This window comes from Pseudonaja textilis, chromosome 1 (assembly GCF_049901715.1).
Source record: "Pseudonaja textilis isolate UNSWEBS1 chromosome 1, rPseTex1.2, whole genome shotgun sequence".
Classification (NCBI taxonomy): domain Eukaryota; kingdom Metazoa; phylum Chordata; class Lepidosauria; order Squamata; family Elapidae; genus Pseudonaja; species Pseudonaja textilis.
The window spans coordinates 224066585-224088016 of record NC_141990.1 but is presented as its reverse complement, the minus strand read 5'-3'; the positions used below and the strand labels follow the sequence as shown (position 1 = coordinate 224088016).

Sequence of the window (21432 nt, the reverse complement as noted above, 5' to 3'; positions counted from 1 at the left end):
CAACATAGTCAGATTTATAAATTATAGCCAAGGAATGTTTAAAAATTCAAAAATTTGTCAAAAATTAGAGCAAAAGCCAAAATATGACAAACAACATTCAGTAATGAGGAAAAAATGATAATTTCACATTGATCATGATAGGTCTTTATGGAGGATAAACAATAAGTGATCTTGAATTCATGGTAGAAAACTTAATGAAAACTTGAGTTTAGTGGCATCTACAAAAATAAAATTCATTTCTGTTAAAACTTTTAAATCAGAAGATTAAAAACTAGCACAAACTAATTGTAGTAAAATTTCCTACTAAAACTAAGGGAGGAAAAAGAAAAAAGATGAACAAAACAAAACAAAAATTCAAAAGTGCAAAAGAAAAAAAAGTAGAAGAAAAAATACAAAAGAAAGAAAAAAGATATAAAGGCTTCCAATATTCTTCACAGGTTATAAGCATAAGTATGTTTTAATTTCTCTATCTGAAGTTACATCATATTACTTTTCTCTCTATAATCTATTTTGTCTAATTATCAAAACTATAAGTCACAAATTCGCTTTTTTATTTTTCATTTGTGGTGTAATGTTAAGACACCAGGCTAGAAAGAGGAAGACTGTGAGTTCAAATTCTGCCAGCTGGGTAACTTTGGGTCAGTTACTCTCTCTCTCAGATCAACTTACCTCACAGGGTTGTTGTGGGGAAAATAGGAGAAGAAAGGCGTGTTGGATATGTCTGTGGCCTTGAGTTATTTTTAAAAATAATAAAGACGGGATAAAAATAAATAAATAAATAAATAAATGGCTTCCAGTCACTAATAATAGAGAGAATGTACACTGCTCAAAAAAATAAAGGGAACACAAAAATAAGACATCCTAGATCTGAATGAATGAAATGTTCTTATTAAATATGTTGTTCATTACATAGTTGAATGTGCTGACAACAAAATCACACAAAAATTATCAATGGAAATCAAATTTAACAACCCATGGAGGTCTGAATTTGGAGTTACAATCAAAATTAAAGTGGAAAAAAACACTACAGGCTGATCCAACTTTGATATAATGTCCTTAAAACAAGTCAAAATGAGGCTCAGTAGTATGTGTGGCTTCCACGTGCCTGTATGACCTCCCTACAATGCCTGGGCATGCTCCTGATGAGGTGGCGGATGGTCTCCTGTGGGATCTCCTCCCACACCTGGACTAAAGCATCCCCCAACTCCTGGACAGTCTGTGGTGCAACGTGGCGTTGGTGGATGGAGCGAGACGTGATGTCCCAGATGTGCTCAATTGGATTCAGCTCTGGGGAACAGGCGGGACAGTCCATAGCATCAATGCCTTCGTCTTGCAGGAACTGCTGACACACTCCAGCCACATGAGGTCTAGTATTGTCTTGCATTAGGAGGAACCCAGGGCCAGCATATGGTCTCACAAGAAGGAGTCTGAGGATCTCATCTCAGTAACTAATGACAGTCAGGCTACCTCTGGCGAGCACATGGAGGGCTGTGCGGCCCCCTAAAGAAATGCCACCCCATACCATTACTGACCCACTGACAAACCGATCATGCTGGAGGATGTTGCAGGCAGAAGAAGGTTCTCCAGGGTGTCTCCAGACCCTGTCACGTCTGTCACATGTGCTCTATGTGAACATGCCTTCATCTGTGAAGAGCACAGGGCGTCAGTGGTGAATTTGCCAATTTGGCAAATTGGTGTTCTCTAGCAAATGCCAAACATCCTGCATGGTGTTGGGCTGTAAGCACAACCCCCACCTGTGGACGTCAGGCCCTCATACCACCCTCATAGAGTCTGTTTCTGACCGTTTGAGCAGCCACATGCACATTTGTGGCCCGCTGGAGGTCATTTTGCAGGACTGTGGCAGTGTTCCTCCTGTCCCTCCTTGCACAAAAGCAGAGGTAGCGGTCCTGATGCTGGGTTGTTGCCCTCCTACAGCCTCCTCCATGTCTCCCGATGTACTGGCCTGTCTCCTGGTAGCGCCTCCATGCTCTGGACACTACGCTGACAGACACAGCAAACCTTCTTGCCACAGCTCGCATTGATGTGCCATCCTGGATGAGCTGCACTACCAGAGCCACTTGTGTGGGTTGTAGACTCAATCTCATGCTACCACTAGAGTGAAAGCACCGCCAGCATTCAAAAGTGACCAAACCATCAGCCAGAAAGAATAGGAACTGAAAAATGGTCTGTGGTCACCACCTGCAGAACCACTCCTTTCTTGGGGATGTCTTGCTAACTGCCTCTGCTTTCCATCTGTTGTCTATTCCATTTGCACAACAGCATGTGAAATTGATTGTCAATCAGTGTTGCTATCTAAGTGGACAGTTTGATTTCACAGGAGCGTGATTGACTTGGAGTTACATTGTGTTGTTTAAGTGTTCCCTTTATTTATTTTTTGAGCAGTGTATTTTCTCTACTCAAAAAAGTCAATTTATCAAAAATAAAAATAAAAACAGGCCTGAGCCCTGTTACTAACGATATCTACAAATTGGTTATATCATCAGAACAGATCGGCCAGTGATATGGACAGAGAACTTGTAAAGAAGTGGTTGTTGTAATGATTATCTCTCTTGTGCTTGAGTACCGAACACTGGAAACAAAGGCATGTTTATAAAACCACAGTGAAAGGAAGCTTTTGTTACTATATATAGTGTTCCAAAATTTAAAAACAATGTAATTAATAAAGTATTGTAATACATATCAAAATGCAAAAAACCTCCACCTCTATTAACAGACACACTGCATTTTCATCCCATAGCAGAAATTCAAATAAAAATTTGAAATTTTATATAAAGTTTATTCTTACAAGAAATAAGAATATGAAGGGAAATTGAAGCTGGGCAGTCACAGCAAAATGTCATTTTATTATAATCTCTAAGTAAAATGGACTTTTTAATTCTTTCCATTCATGTTGGCAAGAAGAGTTGTCTATTTGATTTGGACTCATCCATACATAGAACACATCTATTGCAATTCCTGAGCAATAATTATTAGAAGCTTAAGTCTTATTTATTTCACTGGATCTAAACAATAGATTTTTGTGTAAATATGTTGTATACTTTATGTTAAAAAAATTATTAGTAAAGTTTTATGAACTATTTAGAACTAGTATGCATGCCATGTAAAGGTATATTGGTACATTATCTATAGGAGATACCAAGAACCTTTTGGCTGCATACTGGTAGCATTTTGGCCAAAGCTTTATAGAATGCAGAATTATTTTTATAATTTTTATTATTCTGGTTGACATTAATGGAAGGAAGTAAAAGCAAACCTGAGCTACAATTAATGTAAAATTGGCAACTTCCTTGTCAAGTTGCTCTATCCATTATTATAGTAGTGCCCAGACCAGATTTTACATTGTTCACATAATTTTAACATGCCATCTAGCCAATGTGATTTACAAAGTAAAAAAAGGCTTGTTGACCCATTTTCACAGCCAGTCAGGTGCCTAACAAGCTATATTTAGAAATGTACAAAAAACGTCTTGCTGGGTTAGATCAAAGGGCCTAGCTAGACTGCAGCAATATTTCCCACTGTGGCTAACCAGATGCCTATGGAAATATTCCTGTAGATCACTATAAAAGCTACTATACAGGCAAATGATTTATACCTGTTGCTTACATGTATTTGGTCTTTTAGTCGGAAGAAAATGTCAACTGCTATGCTCCACATATCCTGTTTCATATTCTAGAGCTGTACCACATCACTATTTACTCAACTGATGTAGAATCAATTAATTTGAAGCTCATGTAGAACTGCTCTTCCAAAGTCCCCAAAAAGCTTTAAAATATTTAACTAGGAAGCTGTTTTAATTTAAGAAAAAAATCAACTTTATTTTTCAGATGAAAGAAAGTAACAACTGCCTTTTCAGTAGTAATATTCCTTGCCTCACACTCAAATTTTAGGACACCTAGCCAATCTTGTCTGGGCTCAGAAGGTAAGCAGGTCGATTTTGGGTCAGGGGACCACTATTGAATTCCAAAAATGGACACAATAATCTAGGACTCTGAGAAAGTATTAGTTATTATTCCTGCACATATTGGACTAAGTTTTCCAGCTTTCAGATGGGTACATATTTTATCTCAACTATTTATGTGTATGTGCTGTATCTATAATAATGGTGGTCACTGGTATGCAAAATGCAAATAAAAAGTAGAGAGGCAGGATTGTTTTGAGGAAATTACTTCACAACCCATGTGACAGACTCCTTAAAAAATATCCAGTTTGAATTTCATATTAGTCATAGTGACGACTAGTTCATATTGAAAAACTGGATTAACAACTTTTTGGCATGACGAACTATAGACTTTAAGGGATGCAAAGGATCCATATGATCACAAGCAAAAAAGAAAAAGAAATATGGTTGATACAGATGGTTTGTGTCTTTATCAGCTGATTCTGTTACATTGGATGGATGCTTTTTAACTGTATAGATTGAGAAAAAAAAATGCATTTCTGGAAACAGAAGTATATAAAAACTCTGTTTACATCCATTGTTTTCTATCTTTTTTTTCTATTTTCTTCTTCTTTTCTTTTTCTCTCTTACATTTATGTATGTGTCGTTGGTCTGTTTTAATTGTAAAAATCAATAAAATTTATTTTAAAAAACTCTGTTTACATCTGTGATTCTGTGATGATACTCCATTTCTACAGGAAGATCAATACCTGCTTTTGCAGTCCTTATGATACATAGTGGGTGTGTTGAAACCAGAGAAAGATGTGCTGAGAATTTCTTCTTTGATTACAGTCGGCCTAATTCTCCCTATCTTGATCGGAAAGGAATATCCAAATTGTAGGCAGATAAATGTCATAAATTGTTCCTGGCATAATCAGAGAACACACAATATCAAACTCTTGAAGCAGTTATGAGGCAGTTATGAAGAAAAAACTGCTATCTGTCCTTAATCTTAACCTGGTCCTTCAGATGTTTCACCAGTGTACTCGTTACCACTGTAACAGAGTCCATTCATCTTTCTGTCAAGTTATCCCCTTCTTGTAATTTCTTCCCAGAATAAGCCTTCTCCAAAAACCTGGATCTTCATGTAATGTGTTCAAAGTAGGACCATTTGAGCTGATCAGTTGTTCCTCAAGTAAGAACTCTGGGCTGATTTGATGACCCATTTTGGGGTTGTTGTTGTTTTTTGTCTTAATGCGGTACTTCGCACACTCATCAGTCAGCCCTACTTCTGCCTTCCTGCGTGAACATAGCCGGCTCCTTTCTTTCTCACACTTGAGTGAATGTCTATTAATCAAGAGTACCTATTTTTCTTGCCACATAACTTTCCCCTCTAAAGGAGGATGCTAGGTAAAGGGCCTGTTGCGCATGCCTATGCAGCAACTGAGGGCAGTATGAATCGGCCCCGTTAGGCCTCGGAGCGTTTCTCGATTGGAGCGTCGTCGTCGTCCCCCATCTCCTTCGCTATTGCAACGAGCTGCCTCGGGCTGTGCTCGCATCGAGATGGAAATTGCTTAGGGCAGGAGATGGGGGAGAGAGGCTAAAGCTGGCGTAGAGCAAGCACAAGCTGCAAGTCCGCCCGCACTCTCTGGAGGGCAGCACTGGGACGACGAACTTCCTTCGGCGTCCAAAGCAACCTCTTCTTATTGCCCGCCAGCAGCGCGGGTGCTTGTCGAAGTTGCCCCCAAAAGATCCGGAGCGCTGCGCCCAGAGAGACCTTTGCTCCCGCGGGACTGAGGGGTGGGGGGTGGGGAATCCCGCGGGCGAGGAAAAGGAAGCCCGGCTCCGCTCCTAAATTTCAATCCGCGGCCGGGCGTTAACCTTATCTGCCTTCCCTTCCGCGGGGCTGCTTTGACGGCGCCTTTTCCTCCAGGCCGGGCTCGCGCTCCGCCTCGGGGAGAGAAACCCCGACGGACCCAGCGCTCGAGTTCCAAAGCGGCGCCCCGTTCCCTCTTCGCGTTGACAGGGCAGCGAAAGCGCAGCCCTCCCTCTTGTACGTACGCTTCCCAAGGAAGGCACGGCGGCGGCGAGCAGGCGAAGGAGCCAGCGGCGTCGGTGCAGAAAGAAGGTGGACGCGCGGCTTCCCGCACAGGCATCATGTGGGTCTGTTGGTAAGAGGGGTGGGGGGGGAACCGATCCCCGCTCCTCCGCCTCGCTCCCCCTCCCTCGGCACGCGCAGCGGCACCCGCTCCGGCAAGGCAGAAGGAGACGAGGCGAGCCCCGGAGGCCGCAGGGAATAATCGGAGAATTGGTGGTGGAAAAAAAAAAAAGGAAAGCAGAAGAAGAAAATATTTCCTGGCAAGATGGCCGACTTGGAGGCTGTGCTCGCCGATGTGAGCTACTTAATGGCTATGGAGAAAAGTAAATCGACTCCGGCGGCTCGAGCCAGCAAGAAGATCATCCTACCTGAGCCGAGGTGAGCTGTGAGGAGGGTGGGGGGTGTTGGAGGACAGGTGTGGTAGCCCAGCCTGAGGCGCCGTGGAGTTGGCCCCGGGTGCCTTCCTGTGCGTGTGAATGCGCGGGCGCGTGTATGGAACCTCCATCTGTCTTGAGAGCGCTCTTGAAATGAACCGTGCCAGCTTCCCTCTCGCCCCTTCTGAAAGACGTGTTGTCCTCAGAGGAAAAGATGGGAGAAGGAATGGCATCTGACCTGTTGTATGTTTTGGGTTACTACGGTGGGCATTAGGAAGGGGTGTCATGTGTCCCCGTTATTAATTCGGCCCGATGGCGGGGGGGGGGCATTATTCCTTACAACAGCAAACTCCTGGGCCACCTTCAGAGAGGAATAAACCTCTTCCACGGTACTGCTGTTTTCCTTATCCGCACGTCACAGCCCCCCCCCCTTTTGTTTCTCGTGTATGTGTAACAAGCGGTTATTAATCTCTGCAGAAAGGCAGGCTGTAATAAATTATATGATGATTTTCTGAGCAGTCCAGCATCTGCTCCTCTGTGTGCTCCAGAGAGCATGCATTAAGGCCGTAGCTACGTTCAGATAGCCCTAGCCACTTGCATGTATGTTTTTGCTGTATTCCATTCTGGGAGTGGAGCCTTGTTGCTTGGCTGACAAGGATCTTTCTAACACTTAAAACACAAAGGCTTAGGTCTGTGTTTCTTTAGCACTGTGGATTGGAAATGGGATTGCATTTAGGCATTCATATCCCTTGTCACTCTAAATTTAAATGGGAATTAGAGCTGCACAAACAACATTGCAATTCTGTGCAAATCTTTTGCAAGGTCACCAAGGTGCAGTTTTTCTCAAAAGAAATGAGGAATGCATTGGTAGAAGATTTGCTTCCTGTGTAAGGATTTTACTGTCAGGTGACACCAAAATGGTCTTGGCACATGAAATCCGAGGGCCACAATTTAGCTTGGCCAACCCTTAACTTGCTTCCCAGCAGCTGTTACCAAGGGCAACTGGGTTGGGCCTGACAGGCATTCTGCACCGACAGCACACAGGGAAGTGCAGGCTGCCTCCTATTCTCCCCCCATTACCTCCCTCTTCCTCTGGCAACCTCCATGTGACATCTGGCCTATTCTGCTCTACTCCATATCATCCAATAACCTTGGGCTTTCTCAACTGAGGCCAATGGCTACTCAGACACAGTTTCCCTCCACTCCCCTACCATTGAGGGGTGGATGAATGGATAGTCTCTGAAATAAAGCAGAAAGCACCCTGGAAGGAAAAAAATGGCAGCTGCTCTTTTAGAAGATGAAGCAGATGTGTAACCATGGCAATGCTTGAAAGACCCAGGAGCCTTTGTGTTCTTCACATGCTGCTGGTTTCAATATGGAAGTACTTGCCCACATGGGAACTTTAGGTGCTGTTCCTCCACAGTCTTGGAAGGAAAGAACCTTAAAGCAGGGAGAGCCAACCAGCAGCCTTTACCCTTCACCTCCAACTTGGATAGTAACAATTCTCTGGCAACTCTCTTGGCTAAGTCACAGCCATACAGAATATTTATTTATTAATCAAATTTATATAGCCACCAATCTCACTGGGAGTAACTATGGGCAGTATACACCAATTTAACAGAAATTGCAGAATAAAATTATATTTATCCTCATTTAAGTTCCAATTCTATTTGAATTTTGTACTAATGGTATTACTGGTAGCATTTCCCCCTTACCTTTCTCTTCTAAACTCATTAGAAATGTCTTCAGTTTTCTCAGTCTTGCAGCCACCCCGATGTAGAAGCATGGGAGATAGATGATCTTAAGTGAAGATCTAAATACGGAAGGAGGCACCAACAAGATATTCATTTCAGGAAGTTATCCTAAAAATAAATAAATTAAAGGCCAAACTATTAATCAGTGAAGCAAGGCCCTAAAAGGAGGTTAGGAATTGAAGAATCCTGCAGAGAAGTTTTGTCACAGTCAGAACAGGAGCTCTACTGGAGAATTCCCATCAGATGGAATAATGAGGGCTACGGGTTGCAGATTCAGGGATGTAATTTAAATGTCTTCTAAAACCAGATATTGGAAATGCATTAAAGAGGTAGGCCTTGGACATAATTCAACCTAAATCACATTGCAGAAGAAAGCTTATTTGTAGAATTGTTTTATGCATATTTTATTTTGCTTTGGGTAATCATGGATAGGGTATAACATGTCAGGAACTGTTCAGATATTTAACCAGTCCTTAAATGTCTAGATTGTTTTTGTAGATCAGCTGATGTACTGAATAGATGTCCCCTGTATTGTTTTTTGTGATTGGTTTGCTTGATGTGATCTTGGCATGGGAGAGCAATCCCGATCAAAGCTGACAGTGTCTCATTTCTGAAGGCCACAACGTTAATTCTCAAGCACCTAGATACACATGATTTATGGGAGCCGCTGGCAGTGAGGACCTTGCACATTCTCTTCTCAAACATTTCTTCATGGATAGTTGACCAAATAGCTTTCCATGAGAATTGTTTTCATTGTAACAATTGGAAAGCAACAGCACTAAGAATCTTGTAGTTTATTATTATTTATTTAATTTGTATTGCACTTCAAATAACTCAAGACAATATACATTTTTAAAAAACATTGCTGTTGTTTAAATGTTGCTGTTGTTAAACAGTTGTTTCAAAAATAGTGCTGGATTTTGGGATACTTCAGGAAGATATGTCAACAAGTTGGACAAGACAATTACTGAAGTTAAACAATTAATGCTCAGGATAACATTAATGAAGGTTGACCAGACCAGATGAAGTACATTGAGGTTTTTTGATATAAAAAAGTATAAATCATTGAGCTTAATGCCAAATCTCTACTGTAGTGTTATCTGTGCATACTAAAGAGAGAGAAAAAAAACCCCACTAAAAATAGTATAGATAACTATTTCATTTCTGAATTCCCCCTTCTTTGTACTCTAAACAATTTACAGTATTTATAAACATAGATGTAGAAACTATGCTGCTAAGTGTTCGTACTTACTTGCTGTCTGATATATATAGTATATCTGAAAATTATTCTTTCTTATTGTTACTAAATTTATATTATGTATATGGTTAATTTTGCCATTGCTGTGTATATTCTCCAAGTTTGAGTTCCCAAGGAGATATCTTTGGTACTATGTTTTTTTTTTCAGTGTTGTGCAGTTTGTCCTCATAGGCATGAGTATATATCTTAACGAATTATGGTGTTTTTCATTGGTATGTTCTGAAATTATACACAGTAAAAAGAATTGTTTTAATTTCAAGTTTGATTTCTGAGATTCTCTGAATGGTTGTGTGCATATTTTCCAATCCTCTTTTTTTATAGCGGGGGAGTGGTTACATGTCCACCACATATGGTATTGGGGCAGTATTTCTATTTCGATCTGGGGTAAAAATTCTGCCTAAGGTTGGAATGCAGGTAGATCTCAACTTATGGCAACAATTGTGATCAGAATGTCTGTTGTTCAGCAAGATGGTTATTAAGTGAGTTGCACCTTTTACAATCTTTTTTGCCACGGTTGTTAAGCAGACAACTGCAGTTAAATGAATCATAGGGATGTTAAGCAAATCCAGCTTGTCAGAATCCAGCTGGGACAGTCGCAAATGGCAATCATTATGATCCAGGGATCCTGTACCTATCAAATACAAGGCAGTTTCCAAGCGACTGAATTTTAATCATGTGACTGGAGGTTGCTCCAAAGGTCATAAGTATGAGAACTAGTTGTAGGTCAGTTTTTTTCAATGCTATTGTAACTTGGTCACTAAATAAATGGTTGTAAGTTGAGGACTAACTAATAGAGGACAAAGAATAGACAAAAGCTGCAGAGTAAGTGATGCTCATTAGCATAATAGGAATTTAATTCTTTCCCCCCCTGTATATTCTTTGTTATGCTTCTTCTTGATATTCTTGAGAATATGTGAAGTCTTTCTCAGTTCATGGTACCCTTAATGTCTCAATTTTTTTTCGTATCACCCTAGGCTCATAACCTGTAAGATGTTTGACAGATATTGAGTATTACCGGGTAGTTGTCTTGTGGCCTTGGGAATTGTGGAGCTGTTGAGCTACTTTAGAGCAAGATGAGATACAGTGACATGGCCTCAGCTATACTGTGAATTTTGTAGCTGATTGTTGAATCCAAATTTCTCACCATCTAATCTCACTTCTCTGGCTCATAAATCACACAATATTAATAATTTAGACAAGAAAATTGCTGCCATACTAATTGCAAGAGAAAATGTTCAAAACTGCTCAGAATCATATTCATCTCTTGAGAGAGCAAACTCAAAATTTTACAGATTGCATTGAATTCTACCTTATTCTAAGAAAATAAAAATTGTACAAATAGTCCCCCTTCAGCAATTATCTTGGGTTTTCACTACAACTCTTCCTCCAATTTTACAAACTACTGATGTATTTGGCTGCAGTTCCCATACTTTACAGCAGCTAGGACTATAGGGCATTCTCATTAGGAATCATGGGAACTATAGTTCAACACATACAAAGAGTGGACAAGGTTGGGCTATATCAGAATGCAGAATTGGCACAGCAGTCTTTCATAATTCTAATTATGGAACAGTTTCATCCGCTTTCAATAGATTCTGATATTCTGCAGTTCCTGCCTTAGCAACTTCAAGTGTCGTTTTCACATCACTTCCACCTAGAATGGAAGAATCATTGCAGCTTTCAGGAAATGGTACCTCCTGGGGTTTTAAACCCGCTGGATCATCTACAACAGAAGCAATTGCAACACAGACCAAGAGTTGTAGCAATCTAGATCCTGTTATTTGTGGCAACCACATGATCAATGTCTTGCAGGTTGTACATAGATGCTAGTAATGTGCTGCTATAACATGAGCATAGCATTTTTGAAAGGGCAGAAGTTAACATTTCTCATGTTGAAAGAGAGGATTATAAAATAAGCAATAAAAGTTTTCTTATCTATTTGTTACTGTGTTGGAGGGTGTTGTTTTTTTTCCTGTTAAGGGAAGCAGGCTATTTTCTATGCATTTATTTCCTTTTTCTGTGATTAGTCATGGCAGGGGCCCTCGTCCATTGCTGTGCTTTGACCCCCTAAATGGTAAATGAATTTGTGTAACCTTCCTGGATAAAATTATCATTTTCAGTGTAGTTGGGTAATGAATACAACATGTTTAAGAAATGCATTTTCATCTATCAAATAAAGAAAATGATAACTATCAAATAAAACATTACATTGCAAATAACAGTTTACAATCTTATTTTTATAAGAATGATCTTTGCATAATTCCTGACTTTTTTATTTTTAATATAGCCACTTTCCTTCGTAGTAGCACGTTTATTTTTGATCAATACTTGATCTTTACTGCACCAGCTGTAAGAAATTCTGACTTTGCTACTGTTTTGTTCAGGCAGAACAAGACTGAGTTTGGTTTTATGTATGTGTGCCATGAGCCTTGCACACTTAAAATAAGAGCCATGTCAAAATTATCTCAAGGTTTTGGTGGTGTGATTGTTATCATTTGGGTCAAAATGTGGGAGGTCCAGGTTCAAGTCTGTTCTTAGCCTTAAAAACTCATTGGGTGGATTTGAGCCCATTATTATCTCTTAATGCACTTTTTTTTAGAGGGTGGTATTGTAGGAATACAATGAAATGTAATGACCATGTAAGCCATTTGGGGCCCTTGAAGGTATGGTGAGGTATACATTTAACAAAAGAATAAGCTTCCTGCCAGTGTCTTCTGGCAGAGCAGGAGCAACTTTTTGAGAGTGATCCAGTTTTTAAAGCTGGAGCTCTGTCAGGGTATGCTTGTATTTTCCTTATTACCTGTTCAGCAAGGAAGCTGCTGGCTTACCAAGGCAGAGCAAGAGCAAATTCTAACCATGATCCAGATTCAAGTGTGCAAGCTGGAGGAAATACAGAGTTAGCAACTTGTCAGAACTTGCTTCAGATTTCCTTGGAAAATCTGGCTGCCAGTTTGTCTAGAGGGAATGGGAGCACATTTTGATAAGATCCATCTTTGGATGTGCAAACCAGTGTACTTGCAAAGCTAGAACTGTTGGCTTGTCCCAACAAAGCAATGGCAACATTTTATTTATTTGCATTTAGAAGCCACTCATTTCCCTCACAGAGAGATCTGGATGGTATATAAATATATCTGGCAAAAATCTTGGTTTGCCTTCACACAAACCTCAGGAAAGTTGCACACCCTTTCCATAAGGTACAACTTACACTTTCAGAACCCCTGAGTTAATGAATCAGTACTGAAGTTAAACTCTGTTTTAAATCTTCCAGTCCAAAAAATATTTTTAAAAGTAGCCCCGATATTCAGGGTTACTTGCAAGTAATTTCCTATTTCCTTCCCAATGGCCTATATGTGAATAAAAGCTTTTTAAATATCTGGCTGATTATTTTTAGTAGTAACTACTTCTCATTAAATGCCTATACTAGAAGAATTCAAGAGAACTAACATTCTCAGTAGCTTTTGCTGTGCCTTATTTTACAAAGAAAAAAAATGAGGCAAGAGTCAGTCCTAGGATCAGATTCCTAAAATGTTTGTAATTACCATTAAATTTTATCAGCAAACGCTCATCTTTTGCATTTCAGCAATTGTCATTGAAAAAACTATAACTGGTCTTCCACTGATATGAAATTACTAGAAACTAGGAGTTTCTCCTCTAACACGTTTTTTTGTTAACAGTTTGTTGTTCCAAGAATCTTCCTTAAAACTTTTCTGGTTGTCTAGACCAGGGATGTCAAACTTGCAGCGTCACATTGTTGTCACATGAGGTATTGTGACTTTTCCACCCTTTGCTAAACTGGGATGGGCATGGTCAGTGCATGATGCATCCGGCCCACGGGCCATGAGTTTGACACCCCTGGTCTAGACCAACTGGCTAGGGAATTCTGGGAGTTGAACATACCTTAATGTTGCTAAGGTTGAGAAACACTGGTCTACTTTTGTTTACCTCAGGAAATCAGGCAAGCTTATTTCTGTATCCCAGTTTGGCTTATTGAGCTCAAAGTAACTATCTAGAAGCTAAGAAGGGTTAACTTCTGTACATAAATGGAGTAATGATTGTACATTTACAATCTGACCAGGCATAATTATTAAGGCATGTTAAGTTAGGTTTAGTTATGAATTATAGATGTTAGAAATGCTGCCTTGTCACATTTGTAATAGAATATGTTGCACCTTCTAAGATGGATATGTTCTTTTCATTAAAAAAAAACCCCAAACATAATTTCAGGTTATATATAAGTTTCAAAGACAATAAGTCATGAAATTACATAGTTTTAGCAAAAACATGGGTAGGTGACATTGTTGAAACTATTGGAATTTTTGAATAACTGTACTTAAGACTGAAATAGGAGGGTGCTAATGCTGGTGTGGGTTTTTTTTTTCATTTTTAGAAATAAAAAAATGAGCTCACACAATTCAGAAATCCAGCTGTTGTCTGTGAAGGAAATAAAATAGTTCCACAGAAGCAGATAATTTACAGAGGAAGTAAGGCCTTGGATTATCTCAAAAAGATTGCAAAAGTTTAAAATTAGAATTTCAATACTTTGTAATATATTAACTCATCATGTTTAGCTAGTGGAGAAGCTATTATACATAGTATGTTTTCCAAATTGTCACCTAAAGGTCTTGCCAACTCATCGTTGAGGTACTTTTGTAACTCTGAAATTTCTGGCTCATTTTCAGCCCAAAGATACTCTGTCCCAATATTATTTTCAGCAGTTTATGTCTTCCTTACAGATAATCTTTGATGCAAGATAAAAATAGGTAGAGGGATTTTGGCCACTAACAATGCAGTCATTAATTGAGTCATTATGTGTCTGGACCCAATTTTATGGTCATTTTTACTGTGGTTCTTTAAGCAAATCATATGGTTGTTAAGCGAATCTCGCTTTCCCAGTTAACTTTGTTGGAAGCCCACTGTGGAGGTTGTAAACTGTGATCATGTTACTGCAAGACACCATCATAAATGCAGGCCAGTTGCCAATCACCTAAATTGCAATAATGTTATTGCAGGGGTGGTGTGATGGCTATAACTTCAATAACAGGTCTTAAGTTACTTTTTTCTAAGACTATCATAACTTCAAACTATTGCGAAGCAGTTGTAAGTCAAGGAATATCTGTAGTGATTTCTTTTGATAAACCACCTAGAAAAATGAACATGGCTCTGCTTCAGTACAATACTGGAATATGTCCTGAGTTTGCTTTTTACACTTTTGAAAGAAGTGGCCCTAAATATTTTATTTCTTTGAAAATTAATCTCTCAGATCTAGATGCCATTCTAGAAATGCCACATTTTCTTTATAGTAATTATCTACTGACTAAATGCTAAAAGGGTGTGACAGAGTACATTGGAGCAGGCATCTGTGTGCCTCCTTACCTGAGACTTATGCTGTATTTTCTGGAATCACAGTTATAAGGACACCCAAGAAAAGACACAGGTTCTTTAAGGAGATATCTACAAATACATTAAGGTCCAATGCGGGACACTTTTTCAGCTTCATATCTGAAACAAAGTACATCCCTATTGCAAATGTACCTTCTTTCTTTTTTATGGTTAGAATTAGCACAAAAAAGGAACAACATTCTTCTTTAAAATTAAAACAGAATAGTTAGTGTATGAGTGGTCAAATATTTTCTGTTGAAGATGATAATTTTAAAGTTTTTCGTAATCTAGCGCTCTCTAGATATTTTAGATTCAAGCATATTGAGTCTAAAATATAGACGACAGTTTGTCAATCACATTTGGAGAAGTCTCTTTTAAGAAAACTAGCACCAAGACAGACACACCTAATCTGTTGTAGAATCTTCCCAGTATCAGAAATACTAAAATTTCTAGTTTCTAATATGCTTTGGGAAAAGACTTTGGAGAGAATACACCAAGCTAGAAAAATATTTTATAATTAACTTCCCTTGTGTGCCTTCTCTTGGCAGCATCCGCAGTGTTATGCAAAAATACTTGGAGGATCGGGGTGAAGTCACCTTTGACAAGATATTTTCTCAAAAGATTGGTAAGTATTAGAATCTTTGCATGGCTATATGTTTAGCTAGATACATTACCTAAAACAAGTAAAGTTCAATGGAGCTTTCCTGCTTACTCAGTGGCTGCAGCATGATTTTTAGCTTAACATATTATGTGAACTGTGCTATTACTTATGGTTAAGTGTGATTGTGTTTGCATAACAAGTTGAACTACATACAAAGTCTAAAACTGAATCAACAAATGGCATTATATGGTAGGATGTTGCATGAAGCAAATCATCACCTCAAGCTATAAAGTAATTTTGTTTTGGCATAACATATTGTGTGAACACATCCAGTATAGTTTGCTAACCACAATTTCAAGTTTAGAATGATTTGAAAACAGCCTGAATTGTGCAATCACAGCTTAATTTACCTTGAATAAACACAACCAATATATTTTTGGCTGTTAGAGCTCAAGCTTCTGACCAGAAATCAATCAATCTACTATGCATATTTTTCACTCAGTTTTTATTTCATAGTTTTCATTCAACATAATTTTTATGGTAACAAAGACATAACTGACCAAAATAAAAAGGGAAAGGGAAACTCATGATGCAAATTGAAAAATTGCATTCCCTTTGATTCAGGGAGAAGATATAATCTTAGTTTTTTAAGTTACTGCTACGGTTTAGAGCAGCCTTGGCCACCTTCATTTAAATGTAGAGTTAACAAGTCTTTTGCCTCCCCTATCCTGATGCTAATGAGGATTATAACTTCCATTGTCTTAATAGAAGTGGTAGAGCTGTTCTAGGATGACTACTTGCAAAGGAAACTGATGTTTTGTATCTTGAAAGTTGTATAAGAGAAAGGGATTTTGAATGGTAGGGTGTATCACATAATAGAACTGCAAACAGAAACAAATGTGGTACCAATTTTAAAAATGTCTTACTTAGAAAAATCCAGTCTGGTAACATTGCCTTCCATATTGAGGCACAGCAAACCGAGTCATTCAAGATGAGCTTAAAGATTAAAGATGAGCTTAAATGGAGAAGAGAATAAATAGCTGAACTCTGTAAAGAAACTTGCTTCCTCTTGTCCTCATTACAATGGTGTCTGTTTCCTCTTCTGTTAGTTTGGAAAAATGCTTGCTTCACTTGGTAAATATTTGTGGTGTTTGCATGACATACTTATCTATTTTAACTATCATTTACTTGATTAAGCCATCCAGTTTTCTGGGTTCTTACAGCAGTCCATATTTACATGACATGCTATTCTAGTGTGTAGCATGTCAAGTCATGCGTATAACCTGCTGTTGGAAGGGGAAAGCATTTAAAATATCTGGGTTGGAAGTATGTGAAAATGCCTTTCCTCTTGGAATTCCAAGTCTGTAGATTATGCACAACATAACCTTTATAGGTGCCTGTGCTTTTAAGAGTTGCATAGCAAGCAGAATGTTTCTCCCTGCAGATTTCTCTCTTTACTGCAGTCAATAGAAAATCTGCACTGGAGGAAATGTCTCTTCTGCAATTCTTAAAGATGCATGAACCTTTAGGAATCAAAACTGCCAACCCTTTCTTTCAGAATGTCTGTACCATCAACAGCTGTGAAAGGAGTGAATATTTCAGCAGGTGGAATATTTGCCTCTATAGAAAGATCGATGGGGAGAATTTACCTACTGAATTTCTGTTTGTCTTTTGTTGAAGCCCAGAATAAGGGGGGTGGGTGGGTATGAAACCATTATACCCAATATTTCTGTTCTTCTGGAAGAAGGAAGGATCTATTTGGTCCAGCTATAAATAACAAAGAGAAGACTACATAAAATAAAGTTTCATTAAAGGTACAGAAAACACAAATTTGGAGTGAGTAATGGCTGTTGGTCAACAACTCACTGGGTGATACTGGACTGTTGTCCATGCTCAGCCAGGCAACAACAAGTACTCTAGCACTGTTTCCCCTTTCCGTTATTACACCCCGCCTCAACAGGAAATGCTCTTGCTTCCTCCCACACCCACAGCCACTTGTGGTTTCCGCATGATGTATCCCAATTTTGCCTATTCTCTCTCTCTCCTGGTTGGGTTGCTTTCTCAATAGTTTTTTAACCTCAGCAATCTCCCCTTGCACTTGGGGGAAGTGTAGGCTGACAGGGACAGTGGGAGTTGTTGAGCCACAAACTGAAATTGAAATTGATCAGCCTGCACCTCAGTGAGTGAGCCAGGGGAGGGAACAAGAAGCAGAAGATGGTGCCTGCTATGCTTGAGAAATTAATAAGTGGTGCAGGGATTAATAGTTTTTAAATGTCCAGTTTCAGTTGCTCTCTTTAATACTGGTGGGGTGAGACTTCTGGATTAGTATTTTGATGATGTTGGCTTTACACAATGCATGAGGCAAAACTGTAGCTTGCTGGTATATGGTTCAGTGGCTGTGTTTGCACAAAAACACATCCTTAATTAAGAGAGCCATGAGTTCAGTTCTCAGTGCACTCCATGTTCTGGTCAGGCATGATATTCTGAACCGTCAACTAATCATATGAATTTGGTTTGTATAGCAGAGTAAGCAACGCTTACTAGTTCCTTCTTCAGTATTTTATGTGAACCTAACCTGCGTAAGTAATTTACAGTTTAGGGTGACATTTGAATACTAGTTGGGTTAATTCACAGAATATTAATTAAATAATCCACAGATTAGGATTATTCACATGTTCTAATATTTTCAAAAATGATGCAGTTATATAATAGGTTGGGAAGCTATAGTTAATCACTTATTATGATTGGTCAATAGCTTTATAAGTTGCTCTAGGTATGTGCTTTTGATTATTGGAATCTTAGAACATTTGTGACTCATGACTAACAATTGAAGAGGGACCAACAAGCTTGAGAACTGTCGTTGACTTTTTACTGATATTCTGTGCAAAAATTAACCATGGGAATCTTTTCCTGGAATAAAGATGAAATAATTGAGCAGGGGACAGGGGAAGTAAGCAAATCTAATGACATCTTATGATTTTCCACAGTTTTTAATGTAGCCTATAAAACTGAAATTATATGGCTTTTATAGAAATAAAAATATTTAAATGTTTCTTGTTAGAAATCTCAGATTCCTCTCTTTTTTTCTGGGGATTAGATGTTTGTGGTTTTCAGCTCTGTCTAAACAGAGGCTGTTTGCTACTGGTAGCAATCATCCAATTTTTTTACCCCAGTGGGCTGATGCATGATTCATAAATGATTCCAAATTCATTAATTTTTTCCTTTTATATTACTGTTAAAAGACTAGTAGTAAACCTGCATTGCAAAATTCTGGATGACTGTAAAAACGGCAAGATAGCAATACAATATTAGCCCTGTTCTAGCAACTGTGAAAAATTGCTGCTGATTACAGGAAAAGTTTATGCATTTTCATAGAAGATAAATACTTTGGCAGGGATAAACAATGGCAGTTTAAATGAAACCTGCTTTATTTGGAGGCAGTAGATCAGTACTTTGATCGGCATGTGGATAGTCATCACTACCATGCATCTTCTGGGATTGTCAATTGCTACGTAGAGACATTGAGTTCACATCTCATGCCAATCCCAACTCTATCCATGATATGTGGTTTTGTACGTTGCTGAATTTTGCCTTTCTAAACCATTGTTTATGTTTTACTTTGTACAAACCAATTGTAGCTTGGTCAAAAATCATTGTAAAATCAGCTGTGGCTTCAGAGTATACAGTATTCATTTTAAAAGAACTGCTGAGGAAACAGGAATCAAAGCAACTGTAATTTCTGCCCTGGCTTTCCACAACATGATTCTTTGCTATTGGCTGAAACCCTTTACTCCAATATGGCAATTATTTGGATAAGAGAAGAAAAGGAGTTGCCCCACTGAAGGCTTTAATTTCTCAGGCTTGGCAATTGTAACAGATGTTGATTATTGAATGGCTTGTGACTGCCCTAATTTGGAAGTATTTTGTGAGACTAGAAGGGCTTTCTGATCCATCCAGCAATAGAAGATCCCTACTTTTAAGGCAATGTGGCAATTGTAGATCATTTTGTAACCATTTTCAGCATTATTCTGTTCTCTGTTATTTAGGGGATAAGTAGTCACGGGTGGCATATGAGTCCTGGATTGCTAGAAATGATAAATAAGACTAGGAGCAGTTTGTTAAATGTGTTGAAGGAGTTAGTGGCGTATGAGTTTCATATTGCTTTTTGTGTATTTTAGGGTTCCTACTATTCCGAGATTTCTGCTTGAATCAGGTAGAGGAGGCCAAACCACTGGTGGAATTCTATGAAGAGGTGAGGCACTAACTCAACAAAAAAAGTGTTCTAACATTCAGACATTGTTACCTTCTTTAGCCTAGCACACAAATAATACATTATTCTTTGAAATGGATAGAGATGTTTGAGACTGTTAGCCTACATTTCTCTTGGGAGGAGGATGGTATAAGCATTAAGAATGAAATCAAGGTGAAAAGGGTTAACAACATTGCTAGTGGAATCGATTTCTATCCTCATGCAAGCTCCTCCTTTCATATTTCCTAAATCTGATCTTGGAAGCTTGGAGTAAGTGGGTAGTAGAAACCCACTTGAAAATTACTGAACAGGGCCCTTCGCTTTGACTGTCTTTACAGCACAGAATATTACTTTTAGACTTAGGCTTCCTAGAAACAGCTAAGTGATTCCAAGCCCCTTTTACATATTGAAGGTAATTAGGATGAAGTGGCCTTCCTTCTCAAATAACTGGAGTTTTGTTCATGCAGCAGATGAAGAATCCAAAAGAACATTAGATCATGGACCTCCAGCTGCAGTTTAGCTAGAATTTTAAATAAACAAGCAGATTGGCAGAGCCTAGTGGCTTTGTCAAAACTGTTATCCTCTAAGCAGCAAACTGGGATATAAATCATTAATATTAATAACATTCTGTAAAATCTTGTCAGTTGGAGAATACAATACAGAAAAATGCAAGTATTTATTTTATTTTAGTTTAAGGAGTTGGTGATGTGTTAACTGGCAACGTATGTGGTTATAGACAAATGCATATAGATACCAGTTTGGGAAAAGCTGATATGCTTCACTTGTCTTAATTAAAAATAAAAACAGATCATAAGCAAGGAAGAGAAGAAGTGGTAATTACTTTCCAGTGCACTGTTGAATTTCTTAATCACAGTTCTTGTCCTTTTGCTTTTCTATCGTTATTATATAATTATTGCTTCCACACTGTCTTTGTTATCACTACCATCCCTGTTGTAACCTGCACCTTCCACTCAAACAAAATAAGCTAAGAAAATGAATCTTGATGGCCTGGTTCGTAAGCTAACATTTTGGAATTTTTCAGGTTTAGACTGTGGTATCTGTAAATGGCCTTATCTACTGAGCCTTGAATGTTTTGTGTGGAAAAAGGACATCATCTTACCTATCCAATATTATCTTGCCTGTTCCTTCCAGATCAAAAAATATGAGAAGTTGGATTCTGATGAGGATCGAGCAGTTAAGAGCCGCCAGATCTTTGACATGTACATCATGAAGGAACTGTTGTCCTGCTCTCATGTGAGTGCTTCGGACACTTGCTGCCATGTGAGAGAGTCTGAAAAGGCCCTTGGGAATGGGCGGAAAGGCTGCTTCATAATCACCTTGAACGAGATCCTTGAAAATGTAAGGCTCCCCAGATTAAGTGAGAGGAGCTAGACCGCCGTCACGATACCCTCTTCGCAGGCAAAATACTTTCTGTGGGTCCCTGAGTGGCACACATAGTTCTGCTGGAATGGCCTATCTCAGCTCTTAACCTTTCTCCGTGATTCCCGCCCCCCCCCCCCTTCCCCACTCTGCTGCTGCCAAGCAGTGTCTCTTTTCTTGTTCAGGGCTGATCTTGTTATTAGTGAACTGCAGGCAGCCACCTAGATACAGTAGTTCCTTTTTTAAGGCAGTGTTCTTGCAGCATCAGACAGACAATTTCTTTCTCTCTACTTGGGACAGCTAATTCTGATCTCCCTTCCTGTTTGTATCAGGTGTACCATAACAAACAATATGGAATTGTCTGTTTCCTGTCCTCATCGTACCACATTGACTGTAGAGGGAGCAGCGGGGGATGCATTGTGTGATGATATCACATCCCAT

General features: G+C 39.0%; 1 protein-coding gene across 2 annotated transcripts in view; it reads left to right on the top strand.

Moving 5' to 3' along the window:
• The first annotated feature begins 4546 nt into the window (after window positions 1–4546).
• The window catches only part of GRK2 (G protein-coupled receptor kinase 2), a 39713-nt gene continuing 22827 nt past the window's right edge, over window positions 4547–21432 (top strand). Inside the window, exons 1-4 of one of the 2 annotated variants that reach the window (XM_026719630.2) lie at window positions 4547–6374; window positions 15310–15386; window positions 19541–19614; window positions 20764–20865. In XM_026719630.2, the coding sequence (XP_026575415.1) occupies window positions 6262–6374; window positions 15310–15386; window positions 19541–19614; window positions 20764–20865 (366 nt within the window). In that variant the 5' untranslated portion in view covers window positions 4547–6261. Of the gene's footprint in view, window positions 6375–15309; window positions 15387–19540; window positions 19615–20763; window positions 20971–21432 lie in introns of both variants that reach the window. The other variant, XM_087920667.1, reaches the window with a different exon arrangement.